The sequence below is a fragment of the Macaca nemestrina genome, chromosome 4 (genome assembly GCF_043159975.1).
Source record: "Macaca nemestrina isolate mMacNem1 chromosome 4, mMacNem.hap1, whole genome shotgun sequence".
NCBI lineage: Eukaryota > Metazoa > Chordata > Mammalia > Primates > Cercopithecidae > Macaca > Macaca nemestrina.
The window spans coordinates 142,588,161-142,608,632 of record NC_092128.1 but is presented as its reverse complement, the minus strand read 5'-3'; the positions used below and the strand labels follow the sequence as shown (position 1 = coordinate 142,608,632).

Here is a 20,472-nt window from a genome sequence, read left to right as displayed (position 1 = left end):
GCTTCAGATTACGTTTACCTCATGGTAGCTTTGTCTCGGTTGTTGGGGACACAAAGATGAACACAGCGGAAGTGCTATGGTAGGGGCACGGTGGAGAGACACCAAAGTGTCAGCAAACACCATGTGCCAAGTAAGGCCTGAGATCAGGAAGTAGCCTCGTGCTTTTCTGTAAGGTGTTTGCAGTTGGGGTCAGTTGGGATGTGAGTGCAAAGTAGGGCCATACAAAACTGTAGAGACTGACAATGACCAGATTTCAGAGGGTTCTGGGGGCTGAACTAAGGAAATTCAAGTTCAGACCACAACCTGTGAGGACAGTGGGAGGATTACAAGCAGGATAATGAGATGACCATGTTTCCATCTTGTAAAAGAGACTTTATTTGTATGAGTGTAGACAGATTGAAAAGGTGGCAGCCCACTGAAAATGAAGGTCATTGTCCTCTAACCAAGAGGTTGGAGTGGGCTGTAGAAATGGTGAGGAGGGGAGGAGTATCTTTTTTTTTCTTTTTTTTTTCTTTTGAGACGGATTCTAACTCTCACCCAGGCTGGATGCAATGGCATGATCTTGGCTCACTGCAACCTCTGCCTTCCAAGTTCAAACGACTCTCCTGCCTCAGCCTCCCGAATAGCTAGGATTACAGGTGCTGGCCACTGCGCCCAGCTAATTTTTTGTATTTTTAGTAGAGATGGGTTTTCACTATGTTGGCCAGGCTGGTCTTGAACTCCTGACCTCGTGAGTCTCCCGCCTCAGCCTCCCAAAGTGCTGGGATTACAGGTGTGAGCCGCTGCGCCCAGCCGGTATATGGGATATTTCAATAGGCATACAACGTGCAATAATCACAGTAGGGTAAATGGGGTAGCCATCACCTCAAGCATTTATCCTTTTCTGATAAACATCCATTTATACTCTTTTAGTGGTTTTTAAATGTATAATTAAATTATTGTTGACCATAGTCACCCTGTTGGGCTATCAAATACTAGATCTTATTCATTCTTTCTATTTTTTCATACCCATTAACCATGCAAACTTTCCCCCACCTCTCCTACCCCACTGCCCATCCCCGCCTCTGGTCTGCTACTCTCTGGTCCTTCTCCTCTCTCTGTCTCCAGAAAGCATGGACTTCTTGGTTACAGCCTGTAGTGGTAGCTGAGATTGTGAGGCCTGGGTGAAGACGTCAGTAGGAGGGTCAGAGGATGAAAGTCAGCACCATGAGCATGCCAGAGCCTTGTGGGAGAAGAGAAAATCCAGAAGGAGATGAAGAAGGGAGAATTGGAAGGATCAGAAAAGAATTGAGAAAGAAGGTGTCATGGAAGCCCTGAGGGCAGGCAGTTTCAAGGAGGGAATGATCAACAGTGTCACATGTCACCAACAGGATGGAGTGGGACCGAGGAGCAGCCACTATGTGTGGAGGACACCAGGCCCTTGAAGCAAGAACAGTTTTGGTGATCACTTGGGCAAGAGCTAGGGTGTGGGGAGTTGAGAAGCAAGGGGAGAAAGTAGACACAATGAAAGAGGCTTGGTTAGGCCAGGCGCAGTGGCTCATGCCTATAATCCCAACACTTTGGGAGGCCATGGTGGCAGATCACAAGGTCAGGAGATAGAGACTATCCTGACCAACATGGTGAAACCCTGTCTCTACTGAAAAAAAAAAAAAAAAAATTAGCTGGGCGTGGTGGTGCGCTTCTCTAATCACAGCTACTCAGGAGGCTGAGGCAGGAGAATCCCTTGAACCTGGGAGGCGGAGGTTGTAGTGAGCCAAGATCACACCACTGCATTCCAGCCTGGGCGACAGAGCAAGACTCTGTTTCAACAAAAAAGAAAAGAAAAAAAAAGGCTTGGTTCTGAAGCCAGTGGGGAATGTTTGTAGCCTGACCCTCTTAACTGCCCCAATACCCCAGACTGGAGTGTGCAGTGTATGGGGGCCTGCTGTGACCACAGCAGTGCTCAGCTCCTTGGATGTAGGACAGGGAACTTGCTTGGTGGTTCGACCTTGAGTTGGGGTTCTTCAGGGGGCGGTTGTGAATGTCATTGCTGATCTTACTTCTGGTCGTCTCGTTACAGATCCCCTGCAGCTTTTAGTCCTTGCAATCCCTCTTCTCCCTCTTCACGTGGAGACCTCTCAGATGGGAACTGAGAAAACTACCCGGAATGAACTCATCTCCCTTCCAGTCATTTCTGACTGACTGCTGTTTTCCCCTCACTGTGGTCATGATGGAACTGTCTCGGTCTTGCTGGAGGTTTGGGCAGCAGTTTCTGAGAGTCTTTCCGTTTCCCTCCTGGAGTTTCAGCCTCTCCACGTGTTTGTCTTCCCAGCTGGTGGCCATTCTCCAGTCTCCCTCCGGACCCTCCCTCCTCAGGCAGCAGTTGCTTTTTTACTTCTGTGTTATCAAGAGGCTGTTTGCTCCACAATCATTCCTCAGTCCCCCGAGACCAGTTGTCATTCTGCTGAAATTTCCACTGTCATTCCACTGCACTGCACAGGCCACCAATGACTTCTTGGTTAGCAAATCCAGTGACTTCTACATTGACACTGTCAACCTTTTTTTCTCTCTGTGTCGCCCAGGCTGGAGTGCAGTGGTGTGATCATAGCTCACTGCAGCCTCAGACTCCTGGGCTCAAGCAATCCTGCCTCAGCCTCCCGAGTGGCTGGGAGGACTACAGGTATGTGCCACCATGCTTGGCTAATTGTTTTATTTTTATTTTTTGTAGAGACAGAGTCTCAGTTTGTTGTCCAGGCTTTTTTTGAACTCGTAGCCTCAAGTGATCCTCCTACTTTAGCCTCCCAAAGTGTTGGGATTACAGATGTGAGCCACCGCGTCTGGCTTCTGGCCCCTTAAATGGAGGCGCTTTATGGTGTTCTGTCCTGGTTCACTCGGTCCACAGTTGGTCTCTGGAGCATAATATCCACTCCATGGTTTCATGTAACTCCTTGCAAATAAAGCTAGTGCTAGTTTTTTTCTTTTAGTTCTAGACCAAATTAGACCTCAAACTAGACACACTTTTTGACAGAAGCCTCTTCAGAGTTATAAAGGTACTACAAACTCAAATTTCATTTGAAATAATACATTTTTTTGTAAACACCCTAACCTTGACTCTATCTGTTCCTTCACTCCTCCTCCTCGCACACAATGTACGCAGGTCCTGTTAACTTTACCTGAGGGTGACAGGAAGAATTTCACATCTTTAGACGCTTACTGGCATGCCTATTGCTGCTGGCCAACTTTATAACCTCATTCTTGCATTCTCGCTCACCCAGGGGTGTTACAGTGTGTTTCTCACTGTCTGCCTCCATTTTTTGTGGGTCTTCCAGAATCGCTGCCAGCACCAGCCAGAGCATGCCCCTCTTCCTTGGTTGCTCTCCTGTATTGACCAAATCACACCCAGCATCTTGATAAGTCAGAGCCTTTTTGATCTTTTCCCAGATGGTTCTTTCACCCCGTGTCCCACCCCTCTCTAGCTGTTTCCTAAAACTCTGGGAGGTTTCTTTCCTATGGGCATGTCCTTGTGTTGTTCCTGCCCTGGCTATCTGTGCCTGTCCCTCCCATCCCCCCTTTTTTTTTTTTTTTTTTTTTTTTTTTTTTTTTGAGATGGAGTCTCGCTGTCTTCCAGGCTGGAGTGCAGTGGCGAGATCTTGACTCACTGCAAGCTCCACCTCCCAGGTTCATGCCATTCTCCTGCCTCAGCCTCCCGAGTAGCTGGGACTACAGGCGCCCGCCACCATGCCCGGCTAATTTTTTGTATTTTTAGTTGAGACAGAGTTTCACCGTGTTAGCCAGGATGGTCTCGATCTCCTGACCACATAATCCACCCGCCTCGGCCTCCCAAAGTTCTGGGATTACAGGCATGAGCCACCGCGCCCGGCCCCTCACATCCCCTTTTGAGTTGAAAAGTCATCAGGGTCGAGTGCAAGCGTCATCTCTGTGGAGTCTCCCTTCTTGAGTCTATAGTAAATGTTTGGGGGATTACAAGAAGTAGAACTTGACTAGAGCTGCCCTAACAATGACTGCCATTTATGGAGAAATTATTGTGGGACAGATTGCATTATGACGCTTTCCATCCGTTATCACATGTACACTAGAAGCAGATGGCCAAGAACAGGAGCTTTTCTGCCATTTACTAGCTTTGCAACTGTGGACAAGTTAATTACTATCTCAGTGTCAGTGAAATCTGAGGATTCAATGTACTTCCACATGGAAAACAAGCAATAAATGGTAGCGGTGGCCTCTGGGAAGATTTTCATCCCTCTTCATCCTCTCATAAGATAGTAAGTACTGTTATCGTTCCTATTTCACAGACGAGGAAACTGAGGCTCAGGGAGAGTGGGTAATTGTTCTGCTTCCCCCAACACATGGCTGCAGGAGTCGTGGCTTCTTCATGTTTTCACTCCGGAAGGTCTTTAATGCAATAAATACTTACTGAGCTGATTGGAAAGATGGATCTGCAGCCCCAGAGTCAAATTGAGAGAGAAATATAGAAGTTGTCACCTGCACGGGGGTGGTCATTGCAGTTGTTTGATCTCCTCGAAGTTCTGTAGTCTTTCAGCGTCCACACGATTCAGCCCCCCTTTCAGCAATGAGCTGTGTCTTTCTTTGAGGCAGATGATCACTATATCTAACTGTCACTCAGATCTTTTGTTGTGAAAATTTGCATGTATTTGCCTTCTTTCTCCAGCAGGGTTAAGTGCTTTCAGGGCAGAGGGATTGTACCTTGTATTTCTGTGTATTAACTCCTGCCTCTTTTAGTCCCTGTTTTGTTTACTAAGATAATAGGTCAAATCTGGGAAACAATAAGTCTTAATCTCAAAAAGGAATTCACCCATTTCTAAGAGACGACCAAACAAGATAATTTGGTGTGTTTTAATTTTTTAGTTTTAGTCAGTTGCAGCCCGAACCTGGCTCTGCCAGCGTTCTCACCTGGCACTGTCATTATTTCTTTGGCTTGATCTTTGATCAGACTGTGGGATCAGGAGAGAGAAGGAGTCCTATTTATTGTTGCTTCCCATGTACTCTGCAATATCTAACACAGCATGCACTAAATAATACCTACTCAGGGCATGGGTGAGATCTTAGAGCCATGTTTAATCACTCACTTTGTCCTTTTGTTTTGCTTTTTTTGAGATGGAGTCTCACTCTGTCACCCAGGCTGGAGTGCAATGGCATGATCTCAGCTCACTGCAACCTTCACCTCCTGGGCTCAAGCAGTTCTTTTGCCTCAGCCTCCCAAGTAGCTGGGATTACAGGCGCCCACCACTGTGCCCAGCTAATTTTGTATTTTTGTAGAGGCGGGGTTTCGCCATGTTGGCCAGGCTGGTTTCGAACTCCTCACCTCAAGTGATCTGCCTGCTTTAGCCTCCCAAAATCCTGGGATTACAGGCGTGAGCCACCATGCCTGGCCTTTTCTCATTTTTTTATCCATTTCATTTTTTTGCCCTCCTCAACAAAGTTATGTTGCTTTGTCTTGTGGGTTTTTTTTTTTTTTCATGTGGATTGCTGAACCCCACCCAGCCCCTCGTACCCTCTCCAGCCAGCTCACACTCGTTTGTCACAGCTCCTGGAACTCCCATTGACACACAGGGAATAGCCACCCACAGTGGACTGTGCTGTTCTGTTTTCTCCCTTAAATTTATCGTGCTTACAGAATGCCACTTCTGCAAACTATAGTCAAGTAGGAGGCAATGGCTCGTGGATATGCTCGCTTGCTCATCCTCTTTGAAAAGGTAACCAACTCTGAATTCTTTTATCTTTGAGACAGAGTTTCACTCTTGTCACCCAGGTTGGAGTTCAGTGGTATGATCTTGGCTCAGTGCTGCCTCCGCCTCCCAGGTTCAAGCAGTTCTCCTGCCTCAGCCTCTCAAATAGCTGGGATTACAGGCGTGCGACACCACACCTATCAAATTTTGTATTTTTAGTAGGGATGAGGTTTCACCATGTTGGTCAGGCTGGTCTTGAACTCCTGCTGAGATTACAGGTATAAGCCACTGTGCCCAACCCCAGCTCTGAATTATTTATTTATTTATTTATTATTTTATTTATTTATTTTTGAAACTAAACCAGCCTGATTTAGTTTAATTTCATTATTCATTCATTCATTCATTCATTCATTCATTCATGACAGGGTCTCGCTCTGTCACCCAGGCTGGAATGCAGTGGTGTAAACACAGCTCACTGCAGCTTCGACCTCTGGGGCTCAAGCAGTCCTCCCACCTCAGCCTCCCAAGTGGCTGGGACCACAGATGTGTGCCACCAGGCTTGCTAATTTTTGTATTTTTTGTAGAGACGGGGTCTTGATGTGTTACCCAGGCTGGTCTTGAACTCCTGGGCTCAAGCAGTCCGCCCACCTCAGCTTCCCAAAGTGCTGGGATGACAGGTATGAACCACTGCAACTGGCCCAAAGACGTATTTTTACTTATAGTGTAGTTCAGCCTTAAGACTGTACCAGCGGATAGAGGTGGAAAAGTAATGTAAAGCGAATATCAAATTACGTTTACAAATAAAGCAGTTGCTCATTAAGGTTTTTTTTAAAACCTCCTTTTTTATTCTGGGTTACATCATTCCCTGGCTGTCTTTACCCCAGCATCAGTGAGTCCTGCAGTCACTATAGCCCCCTGCGAGGACAGATATTTTGGTCACCATCAAGTGGATCTTTATTTTTATCTAACTTTACAATTCTGCCAGTTCTGACCCTTACATTCTCTTGCCTTGAATCCCAGGATCCGCCTCTGGTGTTCACTGTGGTCCAGTGTGGTTCTAACTTGACCCATCAGAAGTCATCTGAATCGCTTTGTGTCTTTTTTTTTTTTTTTTTTTTTTTTTTTAGCACCGCTGAGAGTGCTGGGGAATAAAAAGGGGGTCTTCACTAGGCAGAGACAACCAAAAGGTGCAGCGTTCCTTTTGCGAGAGAGATACTGGAAGATTGCTAATGAAACCAGGTATCCCCACTCAGAAGCCAAGTCACAGTGTTTGGAAAGCAGCCCATTTACTTGAGCAAGACTGACACCACCTGTGTCCCTTCCTCCCCGAGTCAGGGCGACTTCCACAGCAGCAGAAAAGTGCCTCTCGGACTGTTCACGGCAGACTAGAACGTTTCTGGCCTGGGTTTTATGGTCATCTGTGCTAGCAGGGAACACAAGGTGGAAATAAAAGATTTTCTAGTATGGAAATAAAGAGTTGGCATGAAAGTGGCTACTGAAAAGCATCTGAAATCATTTCTGTGCGTCGCGCTGTTTTCAGAGCCTTAACTATGTGTGGACTTTGGAGAAACTGCTGCTCCAACACCCCCACCATGTTCAGAGCAGCTGGTTCCAGAGGGCATCTGCAGAAATAGCCCCATGGTCCTAGGGCCGCCGTGTTTGTGTAGCAAACCGGGCCAGCCTCAACAGGGAGTGAGTAGAAGACTTTCACAGCTGCTGTTCGACTCCTCAGATGAGCTAAAGTCCCACATGTACCAACAAATTCATAGAAACGCTGTCATGCTGCAGCACTTAGCAGGGTCTGTGAGCCAGTTTCCACACAGTTAAGCTGGCAGTGTCTGAACTGGAAGGTTAGAGGTAACTGGTTCTCCCCAGACATCGTTCTGACCTCAGCCATAGGGTCTTGACAGAAATGGGCAGATGAGTGTAAACGCCCATTGGCTTTATCATAATGGATGCCACTGAGTGTGACAAGACCTCCTTAAACAACTCTGCCTACAAATCAGCATTCCATGGCTTTACACCCCGAAATGACGCCACCTACCCCCTCCCAGAGCACAGTCTTTCCTTAAGGAATCTCTCCTCCCTCTCTTCACGGGCTCCAGTAAGGCAAGGATGGTGCATCAGTTCTGATTTGAAGTATATGCTTTGAAAAAATATTCCTTTTGGTGTCCAGTCAGTTGGAATACAATGAACCGATAGAGTCTTTTTTGTTTTGTTTTGTTTTCTTGAGACAGTCTTGCTCCATCACCCAGGCTGGAGTGCAGTGGTGCAATCTCGGCTCACTACAACCTCCACCTCCGGGGTTCAAGCAATTCTCCTTCCTCAGCCTCCCAAGTAGTTGGAACTACAGGCACCTGCCATCACGCCCAGCTAATTTTTTTTTTTACATTTTTAGTAGAGACGGGGTTTTGCCATGTTGGTCAGGCTGGTCTGGAACTCCTGACCTCAGGTGATCCGCTTGCCTCACCCTCCCCAAGTGCTGGGATTACAGGCATGAGCCATTGCGCCTGGTGGGGGCAGTGTCCCTTTTCACAGGTCTTAAGTTCCAGCACAGAGCACACTTGTTCTAGTCCTTGAAGGATATCTCAGCTGTATTTCCAACAGATTCATCTTTCTTGCCGATGCTACCTTTTTAGAGGATTATACATGGAGTATTCAAGGTAAGCTAAAGTAAAACTATGGAAAAACAGCTCATTAATACATTCTGAGTGTTCACAGAACAGTAGGCAGTGACACATTTTATCATTAATTCTTGACAATCACATATATCATAAACCCACAGGAATTCCAAGATCTAGAGGTCTGAGGACTCTGAATCTTCTGCAAGTTACGTATGATTTAAGAGAAAAAGAATCAACCCTGTATACCTTAGAAATGAGGTTACAGTATTGACTTCAAGAATATAAGGCTCCTACCGAGTCTAAAAAGACCTCGTTTCAGCTTCTTTTTTGGAATGCAACCCTACAGTTTAAGAATAATGGGAGCACAACTTCCACAAGCAACTTCTACGTTTATTTTATACCAAAAAAGTTATGTGCAACAAATAAACATTCTTACATATTTACATTTGGTTTTATTTACCAGTTAGCGAAACAGCGCCTTAAATCTCTGATAAAGAGTATTTCTATCTAGATTAAAGGGGAAACCTGCCCAGTGAACTCCATTTTAAATGAATGTTTACTCTGGAGCTTAAAGCACTAGTAAGAAATCTTTCTCATGGAACATTCTAGACAGATCATACACCTAATACTTAGGTCATGCCTAATACAGTTTTATAACAAAACATTTCACCTTTTCTAGGTGAATTTGTAGTAAAAAAATGTTTAGCCAAGTAGCTGGGGCTCCCACCCTTGCCTTTTTTGTTTGATGGAAGGGTAGTTGTCACAATTAGAAACCGTGAGTGCTGCCTGAGGTGTCTGAAATGTTTCACCAATGCTTGTGTGTTGGAGGAAAAGACATGAAGACAGAAACTGTATCATAGGTCATTAGCTCGTCTCCCCAAATAGGTTACCAGAAGTCACAGAGGGTCTCCTTGTTGGCATCTAATATTGATTTTCAAGACAAGATCTCCTGTCACTCTTGGTACCAATCTAAGTTACGAAGAAATTGCTGAAGATAACTCTGTACTTTTGCCAATAGTCTTTTCAAAAACTAAATGAAAAACAAAAGTCAACAAATAGTTTGTTGTTGTTGTTGTTGTTTTGAAACAGTGTTTCACTTGTTGCCCAGGCTGGAGTGCAATGGTGCAATTGGGAACTCACTGCAACCTCCACCTACCGGGTTCAAGCAATTCTCCTGCCTCAGCCTCCGGTGTAGCTGGCATTACAGATGCCTGCCACCATGCCCAGCTAATTTTTGTGTTTTTAGTAGAGACAGGGTTCCACTGTGTTGATCAGGTTGGTCTCGAACTTCTGACCTCAGGTGATCCACCTGCCTCGGCCTCCCAAAGTGCTGGGATTATAGGTATGAGCCACCATGCCCGGCCAGCAAATAGTTTTAATTTCACTGTAGTCTTGGTCCTCTTTGAATGTAGTCTCTTTGAATGAAAATAGTCAATGCTTTGAACATCATTTGAAAATAATGAATTTAAGGAGAGGACACATGTATAAAGGAACAGTGATTCTGGGCACACAGCCAGTTAACCCTGAGTTATTTCACCAGAAATTTACTTTTACTGAGAGCAACTAGCTGTAATGCAAAACCAAATGAAATCCTCCAAATCACCCAGATTCCCTAGAATTTATCATCTAACCCCAATTCGTCTTATTTCTTCAAATGATATTTGTGACCATCAAGTCAATAAATGGCTTCGTTTGGAACAAATTACTTTAAAAAGATGAAGCATGGAGTTACTGCTAAAAACAAAAGTTTCCCCTCATCTGTCCTTTAACACTTGTGGCTAGTAATGCTGCAGTGTTCAAATATTCAGTCTAAAACAGGCAAAACAATCTTCTAATTTTATAACACTGGTGATTCCCCCCTCTTCTGGGCAGAATAGAAGGTATAGAAGGGAATCTGAATTCTCCAGGGCAAAAAACACCCAATAAACACCACCAGGGTTCTGTTACTTACTGAGACACTGGCATTACAATGCTGTTATGACAGGCAGTACGTGTTCCTCTCTCAGTGAGATAAAAGGGTATTAATCTGACTGGGCCATAAGAATGTGGCAAAAAAAATTTTATACAACTGAAACAGTGGTTTCACCGAGGTTTAGAAAAGCAAAGGAAAAACTGAAAGGGTCTGGCTGACCATTTTCCCATGTTTTCTCAGGTAAGAGTTGAAGACATTTGCAAGAATGCAACATCAAGACAAGCTTTAACTGTACTCTGCTGATTGATACAAAATAGAATGAAAAACCATTGGATCCTGAGACATGAGGAACTTGTTTAGCACAACCGGTGTTATGTGTACCACAGTTTTAACCATTAGGCCATTTCCACTGTAGCTTAGAGAAAAGAACCAGAGGACTGCCTTGGTAGAGCTGGACGCGCTGCTATAAGACGGCCTCGCTGTACAGCCCTCAAACGTGAGGACTTCTTTCTCCATAGGCACCAGACGGCCAATCAGTGCTTTCTAGAGTTCTTTAACTACTTCAGAATACAAGAACAGTACATCCATACTCCAACAGCCATTGAAAGAGTCACATTCATGGGAAAACACAAGTCTTGATGAAATCTTGAGTTAAGCTATCTTTTAAGAAACTGGTTGAAACTGGTGAAAAGTTCATTACAATTCAGGCTTGATACCTGCCTCGGGCCAGAAGACCTACGTTGCGTCAATTCTGAGTCAGTGGAAGCTACAGAATTGTTGCTGACCCTACACATTTGAGTTTACAGAGCAGAGCCTGTCCCCTCCCTTCAAAGAGAAGGCAAATAAAGCACTCAAGAGGTACTGGTCTCATTGACTGTTTTTAACATAAAATGATTAATCAGATTGGAAGCAAAAACATTACTGCTGCTTCCCAACCGGAGGAGTGAAATGATCACACAGGACCCTTCTGCAGAGTGCGGGTTTTCTACCTGACGGTGAAGACAGGAGGGCAGGACACTTCTGCCCAAGGTCAACACACAAAATATTTGGTTTGAGATTTAAGACAGAAGGCACTTTTAACATTCTGATATCAGATGTTAACCATACAAACGTCCTGTCACAATTTCATTTGGGTTTACTTGAATCCCCTTCCAAAATTCTTCTTACTGCATGTGTGTCATTATGAGAGCAGTGGCGACACAACCAGATTTAGCCTTGAGATGTGTCTACCTGTTCCTATTCTCCCGATGAAGCAAACTGCGCAGCATGTCAGCCCTGAAGGTTACAAATCCAGTATTTGACTGCAAAACAACTAAATTAGACATCCGAGTGGTTAGTGCAGAAACAGTGAGCAAGAACACTGGCTCCCACGCTGGAGCGACGGGGCTTAGACTGGTCTTTTCCATCATAATACTGTTTGGTTGACTGGCACCAACGTTAAGGAAAAATATCTGCATGAGAATTCAACTGGTGGAAGAATCTTTACCTAATAATGCCAGGCTTATATTTCCAGCTTTTCTCCAAAGAAAAAATACCCATTTTTGGTCGGGTGTGGTGGCTCACACCTGTAATCCCAGCAGGCCGAGGCAGGCAGATCACGAGGTCAGGAGATTGATACCCTGGTGAAACCCCATCTCTACTAAAAATACAAAAAAAATAGCCGGGCGCGGTGGTGGGCCCGTGTAGTTGCAACTACTTGGGAGGCTGAGGCAGGAGAGTGGCGTGAACCCGGGAGGCGGAGCTTGCAGTGAGCCAAGATGGCACCACTGGGCTCCAGCCTGGGTGACAGCGAGACTCCGTCTCAAAGAAAAAAAAAAAAAAACGATTTTCACATCCTTAGTGTCCTGAAGGCCTTGAACTTGAAGGTCTGGCCACATGACTCATTCTGTAAGGTTAACAATTGGTCCAGTTTTATGACTGGACACAATCTGGACTTGAACGTTCCAATTCAATTTCTTCCTTTCAGAAGAGGGAGATGAAAGGGAACCAACCACCCTATTATTATTTTTTTCACCCTATTATTTGCTGCAACAACAGCGGCCAGTACTTTCCACAAGATGCTGTGTATAGGCTATTTTCACTATCTCCTCAGTCAATGCTGAACTGACAGTTCTTCAGTGCTACACTCCAACTAAACTGTACAGTAAGTTCTGCAGAAATGGATCTAATATTTCTATCTTTACAGATATCACATAAACGGATTCTAGTTGAATCTACATGTTTAAATCCATTGGCTAAAAACATACTACATATTGTAAACATGGCAATATTTAATACAGTATCTATTCTAGAATATTTTCATGTTATGATCACATTTGTTATACCTGAAATTGAATTTATACACATTAAAGAATTACTAGCAATGGTTGCTGACTTTACAATTGAGGGCAGGGGGCTAGGGCTACATTTTATCATTTCAGAAACATCTTCAAAGTAAAGTTAAAGCTTGTCTTTGATTGGCTCGGCGTATCCTTTTTGTATCCATATTTAAAATGAAGATTGACACAGAAATTAGCGAGGGCCCCTTCTAATTTACAGGATTTTTAAAAATCAGTTTGAGATTCTTAGGGAAAGTGTCTGTTGTGAATAATAATAATAATAAAAACCTGCTGCAAAATAAACTGAATGGAAAAGGGGCTTGAGACTGTCAGGGCAGAGTCTGTCGGGCGTCTGTCCTGCTTGGGCTGCAGCTGCCGCTTCCAGGCCTCGTTCAAGTAAACTAGTCGTTTGTAGTTGATAATGAGAAGAAGGAAGTTCAGCATGTACGTGACGACGCAGATGATGCAGAACTCCTTCAGCACAAAGTACAGAATGTAGGCCAGGTACAGGGACCCCACGACCGACATGATGGAGGACGTCATGAGGATCAAAGCCACCATGGTGCTTGCTGTCATGCCTGTAAGAGAAGAGACGCGGACTCAATCAGGCCTTGGTGCTGCAGAGAGGCTTTCTGAGTGACAAGGACTAACACTGTGTGACTTGCTGCGGTGTTTGAATACTGATCTTCCTGCCAAACTCTGAAAATTGAGAACAGAAATACTGGTCTGTTTCGTTAAAATTATACAGGTTGACTCTAGCAAAATGCCAGTTTTTTGGCTTTTTTTTTTTTTCTTTTTTTGAGACAGAGTCTCACTGTATCGCCCAGGGTGGAGTAGAGTGGCACAATCTCGACTCATGCAACCTTCACCTCTTGAGTTTAAGCAATTCTCCTGCCTCAGCCTCCGGAGTAGCCAGGATTACAGGCACGTGCCACCATGCCTGGCTAATTTTTGTATTTTTAGTAGAGACGGGCTTTCACCATGTTGGCCAGGTAGGTCTCCAACTCCTAACCTCAGGTGATCCACCCGCCTCAGCCTCCCAAAGTGCTGGGATTACAGGCGTGGGCCACCATGCCCGGCCAAATGCCAGTTTTATAGCTGCAATGTTTTTGATTTCTCAATCTTTCAGGTGAAATATTACTAATTTCATAAACTAACCTAGTTGAAAATATGCACACAAAGCAAATATTCAGTCTCACAATCACATTACGCAATGAAGCTGACTTGTAACATCAACAGCCCCAAGACACCAAATGAATAAAGGGACATGAGGACCGCAGCCTTTTTCTTCCGAGCTGCACACATTTGGTGAGAACCTTCTCTGGTTTTCACTACAGCCTCCCCATCTGTGGAAAGTAAAATTTGCTTTTCCATGTTTAGATCAGATTGATTAAAAATCCACAATGAGAGGTGACTACACCAACAAGTTGCTGAGGAGAGAAAAACTCTTGCTAAACATTCCAGGAAGGGCTCACCCTGGTGGATAAGGGAAACCACAGTTAGCTCGTTGGCTGTATGTGGGCCAAACCCGATCAAGAAAAATGGTGGACATGTGTGCTAAACCCAGGCTCTCAGTACAAAAAGGCACCTAAAGCCAGGCGCGGTGGCTCATGCCTGTAATCCTAGCACTTTCAGAGGCCGAGGCAGGTAGATAAGATGTCAGGAGTTTGAGACTAGCCTGGCCAACATGGTGAAATGGCGTCTTTACTAAAAAATACCAAAAAAAAAAAAAAAAAGAAAAAGAAAAAGGAACCATTAGTTGGGCATGGTATTGTATACTTGTAACCCCAGCTACAAGGCAGGCTGAGGCACGAGAATTACTTGAACCCAGGAGGCAGAGGTTGCAGTGAGCCAAGATTGTGCCACTGCACTCCAGCCTGGGTGACAGAGTAAGACTCTGTCTCAAAAAAAAAAAAAAAAAAAAAAAAGAAAAAGAAAAGAAAAAAAAGGCACCTGAATTCTGGACTCTATCTTCACATGTATTGTTTTTAATTTCCTGTGGTCAACAGTATGGAGAATATGTGCATTTATTTTCAAGGACAGAGAAGGCAGAGCATGTTAAACTACCCTCCTACCCAATGACTCATGGGTAAGGATACAGAAACAGGAACAAAATAACAGATGGGAGCAGATTTGAAGAAGTCAATTAAAGAGACAGATTTTCTTTGTGTAATGTTTTATATACATATTTTTTTCCAGATAGAGTCTCCCTCTGTTGCCCAGGCTAGAGTGCAATGGCACAATGTCAGCTCACTGCAACCTCTGCTTCCCGGGTTCAAGCAATTCTCCTGCCTCAGCCTCCCAAGTAGCTGGGATTAGAGGTGTGCGCCACCACCCCCGACTGGTTTTTGTATTCTTAGTAAAGACAGGGTTTCACCATGTTGGCCAGGATGGTGTCGAACTACTGACCTCTTTATCCGCCCGTCTTTGCCTCCCAAAATGCTGGGATTATAGGTGTGAGCCCTTGAGCCTGGTCTGTTTTTAAAACTTTTGAACCATGTGAATGGATTACCTATGAAAAAATTAAATTAAAAATGCTGTATCTCAAACAGCTTAGAAGTGAGTACAGATGCCATGCTCTGGAAACTGTTGGGTTAGTTCAAATGTGCCTCCTGTAAAGACACCAACATTAAAAAGCATGTGAAGCATCTAAATGCAAGTCAAAAAAATGCAAATGAAAAAAACACATATGATACATATGATTTAAAATATGTATACAGCATGGCATTAAATTAATGGCATAAACAGAAATTTGACTGTAGCACCTCTATCTTCAAAAGTTAATCTAATCAAAGGCTTTTCTTTCTTTCTTTCTTTCTTTCTTTCTTTTTTTTTTTTTTTTTTTTTTTTTTTGCGACAGACTTTCCCTCTGTTGCCCAGGCTGGAGTGCGGTGGCATGATCTTGACTCACTGCAAGCTCTGCCTCCTGGGTTCACGCCATTCTTCTGCCTCAACCTCTCGAGTAGCTGGGATTACAGGCGCCTGCTACCACACCTGGCTAATTTTTATTTTTTAGTAAAGATGAGGTTTCACCGTGTTAGCCAGGATGGTCTAGATCTCCTGACCTCGTGATCCGCCCACCTGAGGCTTCCAAAGTGCTGGGATTACAGGCGTGAGCCACCGCACCTGGCCATTTCATAGTATTTTCTAATTTATTCAACCATTACCTATTTCTAAGCTACTTTTTTTTTTTTTTTTGCTATTTCACACTGTACTGCTATGAATATCCTTGTCCACACATCTTTGTACTTCTGCAAGATAAACAGATATGGAACTGGGGAAACTCGACAGAACAACTGACAATGATTTAGATTTACAATTTGCCTTATAACAAATCAATTTCAGAGAGACAGAAGAGTTACATGTATTTTTAATTAACCAAATTAGAAGAGCTGACAGATAATGGAATATTAATAATTAAAATACAAAGACATTGGTATGCAACAAGATCTTTAAAAAAGGAGAAAAATAAAATGCAAAGACAACAATGGATGGATTTAACTCTAAAAATTTAATACAATACAAATTCATAACAGTAACAAAAAGGATAAAGAATGCGCTAAATGTTTGTAACACATATAAAAACATACTACTGTCGGGATCCCAATAACTAAATGGGCAATAAAAGGAAATTAAAAAGACTAAAATTTAATGTAGTAGGTACTAATGTGTAGCTATTAGCAATTTTTCCAGGTTAAGATTATCATTACAATTAAAAAAAAAACAAATTTTACAGAACACTTTTTAAAAATGAAGACTGCTGGAACTTCAGGGAAACCAAAGAACTGAGAGAAAAGCAACTTGGTAACACCAATTAAAATAGAAAAATCTGTGTTTTTTGATCCTATGCCTGGAAATTTATTTTGTGGAGATAATTCAAAGAAGGAAAGAGCAGAAGGTCTTTAAACAAAGTTGATCACTGCAGCATTATTTAGAAGTAAAAGGTGTGGGCCGGGCACGGTGGCTCACGCCTGTAACCCCAGCACTTTGGGAGGCCGAGGTGCGTGGATCACGAGGTCAGGAGATCAAGACCATCCTGGCTAACACAGTGAGACCCCGTCTCTACTAAAAATACAAAAAATTAGCCGGGCATGTTGGCGGGCGCCTGTAGTCCCAGCTACTAGGGGGGCTGAGGCAGAAGAATGGTGTGAACCCGGGAGGCAGAGCTTGCAGTGTGAGCTAAGATTGTGCCACTGCACTCCAGCCTGGGCGACAGAGCGAGACTCTGTCTCAAAAAAAAGTCAAAGGTGTGAAACCTAGATGTTAACAGTAACTGGATAAACAACACTATGTTGAAACACAGTTCACATTAAATTATTATTAGTTTTTGAGACAGGTCTTGGTCTGTCTCCCAGGCTGGAGTGCAGTAGTGTGATCTTGGCTCCCTGCAGCCTCCATCTCTTGGGCTCAAGTGATTCTCTCACCTCAGCCTTTCAAGTAGCTGGGACTACAGGTGTGTGCCACCACACCCAGCTACTTTTTGTATTTTCTGTAGAGATGGAGTCTCGCCATGTTGCTCAGGCTTGTCTTGAACTCCCGGACTCAAGTGATCTGCCCTTCTCAGCCTCCCAAAGTACTAGGATTACAGGCGTGAGCCACCGCACCTGGCCCCAAATTATTATTATTATTATTTTTTTTATTATTATTTTTTTTTGAGATGGAGTTTTGCTCTTATTGTCCAGGCTGGAGTGCAATGGTGCAATCTCAGCTCACTAAAACCTCTGTCTCCTGGGTTCAAGGGATTCTCCGGCCTCGGCCTCCCGAGTAGCTGGGATAACAGGCACTTGCCACCACGCCTGGCTAATTTTGTATTTTTAGTAGATACAGACTTTCACCATGTTGGCCAGGCTGGTCTCGATCTCCCAACCTCAAGTAATCTGCCCACCTTGGCCTCCGAAAGTGCTGGGATTACAGGCGTGAGCCACCGTGCCCAGCCCCAAAATTATTTTTAAAAGCAGAAGACTGTAGAAATAGTGGATATGTAAAGGTGATGGGATTATGAATATGGTTTCTTGTTAATGTCCCCTCAATATGTGATATTTTTCAAGGCTACACAGTCTATAAAATAAGGAAACACATTTACAGGGAACATGGGAGTGATAATTTCTGGAATGGGACTGGTTTTTCTGGACATCATGAGATACAGCTCTCCATGATTAAACAGCAATTGACATAAATTCAACATTAATATAAAAAAATTTTAGTGAATCAAGTTTTCACAACACAAAAATGTTGTACATGCTAGTGGCTCTATAACACATGCTTTTATTTAACATCAAGACACTTCAAGGCAAAGACACAAACTACTAAACGGAATATAACAACCTTATTTTTGTATTGATAAATACCAAGTAATAACTGTAGTATATAAAATATAAGTCCTAAGACACTGTTTGGCTGGTTTAATACACCATCCTTTCCAAAAATAGAATCAAAAAGACCAAATTTTCGACCCCATCTGTAAAATAAGGAAAACCAGTAACCCTATATTTGAATTTCCCTATTTAAAAAAATGTAAAATTATTTGAGAACGTTATCCAATTCTAAAATCAACTAAGTTGCCATATGTCTTAAATGTCCTGTGTTGAGGGAGTGATTTACCCCAAAGAGGGAGGCCAGTCACTAGATTTCTGATTAAAAATAATCATCTAAAATGAACATATCTAAAAGTGCCAATATACCCATCTGAATCAGTTGCCAATTTCTATATATTCTCTTTTCCAAAAGGTAGGGCAAAGTATTCATTTTCCAGTGGCATTAGTATTTGCAGAAGGAGACTTCTCTCTGCTTAAGCCAGGGTCTCTTAACAGTGGACCACTGACATTTTGGGCTACATAATTCTTTGTGTTGTGAGGTGTTCTGTGCATTACATAACAGTACCCCTGGGCTCCACCCACTAGATGCTGCTAGTACTCCTCCACCCCAGGTGTGGCTACCAAAAACGCAGTCACAGCCATTGCCAAATGTCCCCAGGACACCACTGTCCCCATTTGAAAGCCATAGATGTAAGTTGTGCTATTTATTCACTCAAATAATATAGATTGAAACGTTTTTTTCTTCACAAATTTCACCAGGATATGCATTAAGAAATATACTGGGAATGTATTTTTTAAATGTAGGGCTGGGCATGGTAGCTCACGCCTGTAATCTCAGCACTTTGGGAGGCCAAGGTGAGCAAATCATGAGGTCAAGAGTTCGAGACCAGGCTGAAACCCCTGTCTCTACTGAAAATACAAAAAATTAGCTGGGTGTGGTGGCACACGCCTGTGGTCCCAGCTACTCAAGAGGCTGAGGCAGGAGAATCGCTTGAACCCAGGAGGTGGAGGTTGCAGTGAACCGAGATTGCACCACTGCACTCCAGCCTGGGCAACAAGAGCAAAACTCCATTAAAAAAAAAAAAAGGTAGGATAATATCAGAAACCGTAGGTCTTTCCTGGAGTCCTATCTCAGAAGTAAAAAACCAGGTACATTATATGCCCTTTCAGGTTTTATTTGCAAGTTAACTTTAAATCTTGCATTTGGCTTAAGATTTTTTAAATCTGATTTTCTTTTTATAAATTGTTAATACTGATTTGATAAAACTTGATACAAATATCAAACTAGCACTCATTTTGAATAAAAAAAACCTTTAAAGGTAATGTTAACTCTGGATGGAACAAGAGTGCTTCTTAAATACTAAAAAACATAACCAGTTATGGTGTTAAGTCAGTACAGAAACACTCTAAATAAAATCTAAACTTAGGTTCTGAAGACAAACTCCCCCAAAGCAAGGATAAATAAGTGATTCTTCACTGGCCACAATAGTTTAATGGCACTCGATGCCCAAGATATAGAATGAAACCCCTGCATAATGATGATGTTGGACGAGAAAAATCACCCCGATTTTACAAACAAGTGAAAGCCATGAAGATTTTTATTGTACAATTATGCAATCCTTTTTTTGCGGGGGGGGGGGTAGGGCGGGAAGGGGACAGGATCTTTCTCTGTTGCCCAGGCTACAGTGCAGTTGCAGTCATGACTCACTGCAGCCTCAACCTCCCAGTTTCAAGTAATTCTCCTGCCTCAACCTCCCAGTTTCAAGTAATTCTCCTGCCTCAACCTCCCAAAGTAGCTGAGACGACGACACCCAGCCTTTTTTTTTTTTTTTTTTTTTTTGTATTTTTTGTAGAGTTGGGGCTTTGTCATGTGCCAAGGCTGGTCTCGAATTACTGGGCTCAAGCAATCCTCCCACACTGGCCTCCCAAAAATCTGGGATTACAGGCTGAGCTATCACACCCAGCCTTCAGTTATACGTTTCAAAGAAAATAAAATAATTTCCATTATATTCATTTCTTCTTTCACTCATCTAAAGACTTATTGGGCATGTACTGTGTGCACTGGTGCTAGGTGCTGGGGATGCAGAAGTGAACAAGCCAGACAAGGTGCTGCCCTTGTGGACCTTAAATTCTATTTAGGGAAGAAATAAACAGGTAAACAAACGCCAGGTTACCTGCAGAAATGGACACACCTGGTAACAGATACACGGGAAAACACTGGCCTCAAGTGATCCGCCCCCCTCTGGTTCCCAAAGTGCTGGGGTTACTGTTCCTGGCCTCTGTCCCTGCATCTTTATGTGCCTGCAACACCAAGAGGGAGCTCTTGGCCCCTGCATTAGGGTCAGGGCCCCAGAGGCCCAGGGTCAAGGCTATGGCTGCATCCTAAGGACAAGAGGCTGCATCTGACAGGTATGGAAGAGGCTCTGCTGAGGCCTCCTTGAATTCCTGCTGGGGAAAGCAAGTGGAGGTGCTCCTTGAAGAAACAGGGGGATCCCACCGATCTCAGGGGTTCTGTTCTGGCCTGCGACCCTGGATCGTCCAGCCTGGGCCGGGATGGGGAGCAGACCTCGCCCTTCTTGGCTGGGGCTGAGGGTGAGGGTCCCGTTTCCCCAAAGG

At 43.7% G+C, this 20,472-nt stretch overlaps 1 protein-coding gene across 20 annotated transcripts in view; it reads left to right on the top strand.

Annotated features, from left to right (window-relative positions):
- Nucleotides 1-12,437, top strand: part of LOC139362940 (DNA-directed RNA polymerase III subunit RPC9-like) — a 43,619-nt gene extending 31,182 nt beyond the window's left edge. For 7 of the 20 annotated variants that reach the window (XR_011622598.1, XR_011622593.1, XR_011622600.1 and 4 more), the window contains 3 exons: nt 6,272-6,364; nt 6,708-8,350; nt 10,464-12,437. Coding sequence is in view for 1 of the 20 variants with exons in the window: in XM_071095294.1 (XP_070951395.1) it covers nt 2,562-2,659; nt 10,464-10,474 (109 nt within the window). In the remaining 19 variants the exon portion in view is untranslated. The other 13 variants (XR_011622596.1, XR_011622588.1, XR_011622587.1 and 10 more) reach the window with 8 other exon arrangements.
- The last annotated feature ends 8,035 nt before the right edge of the window (nt 12,438-20,472 follow it).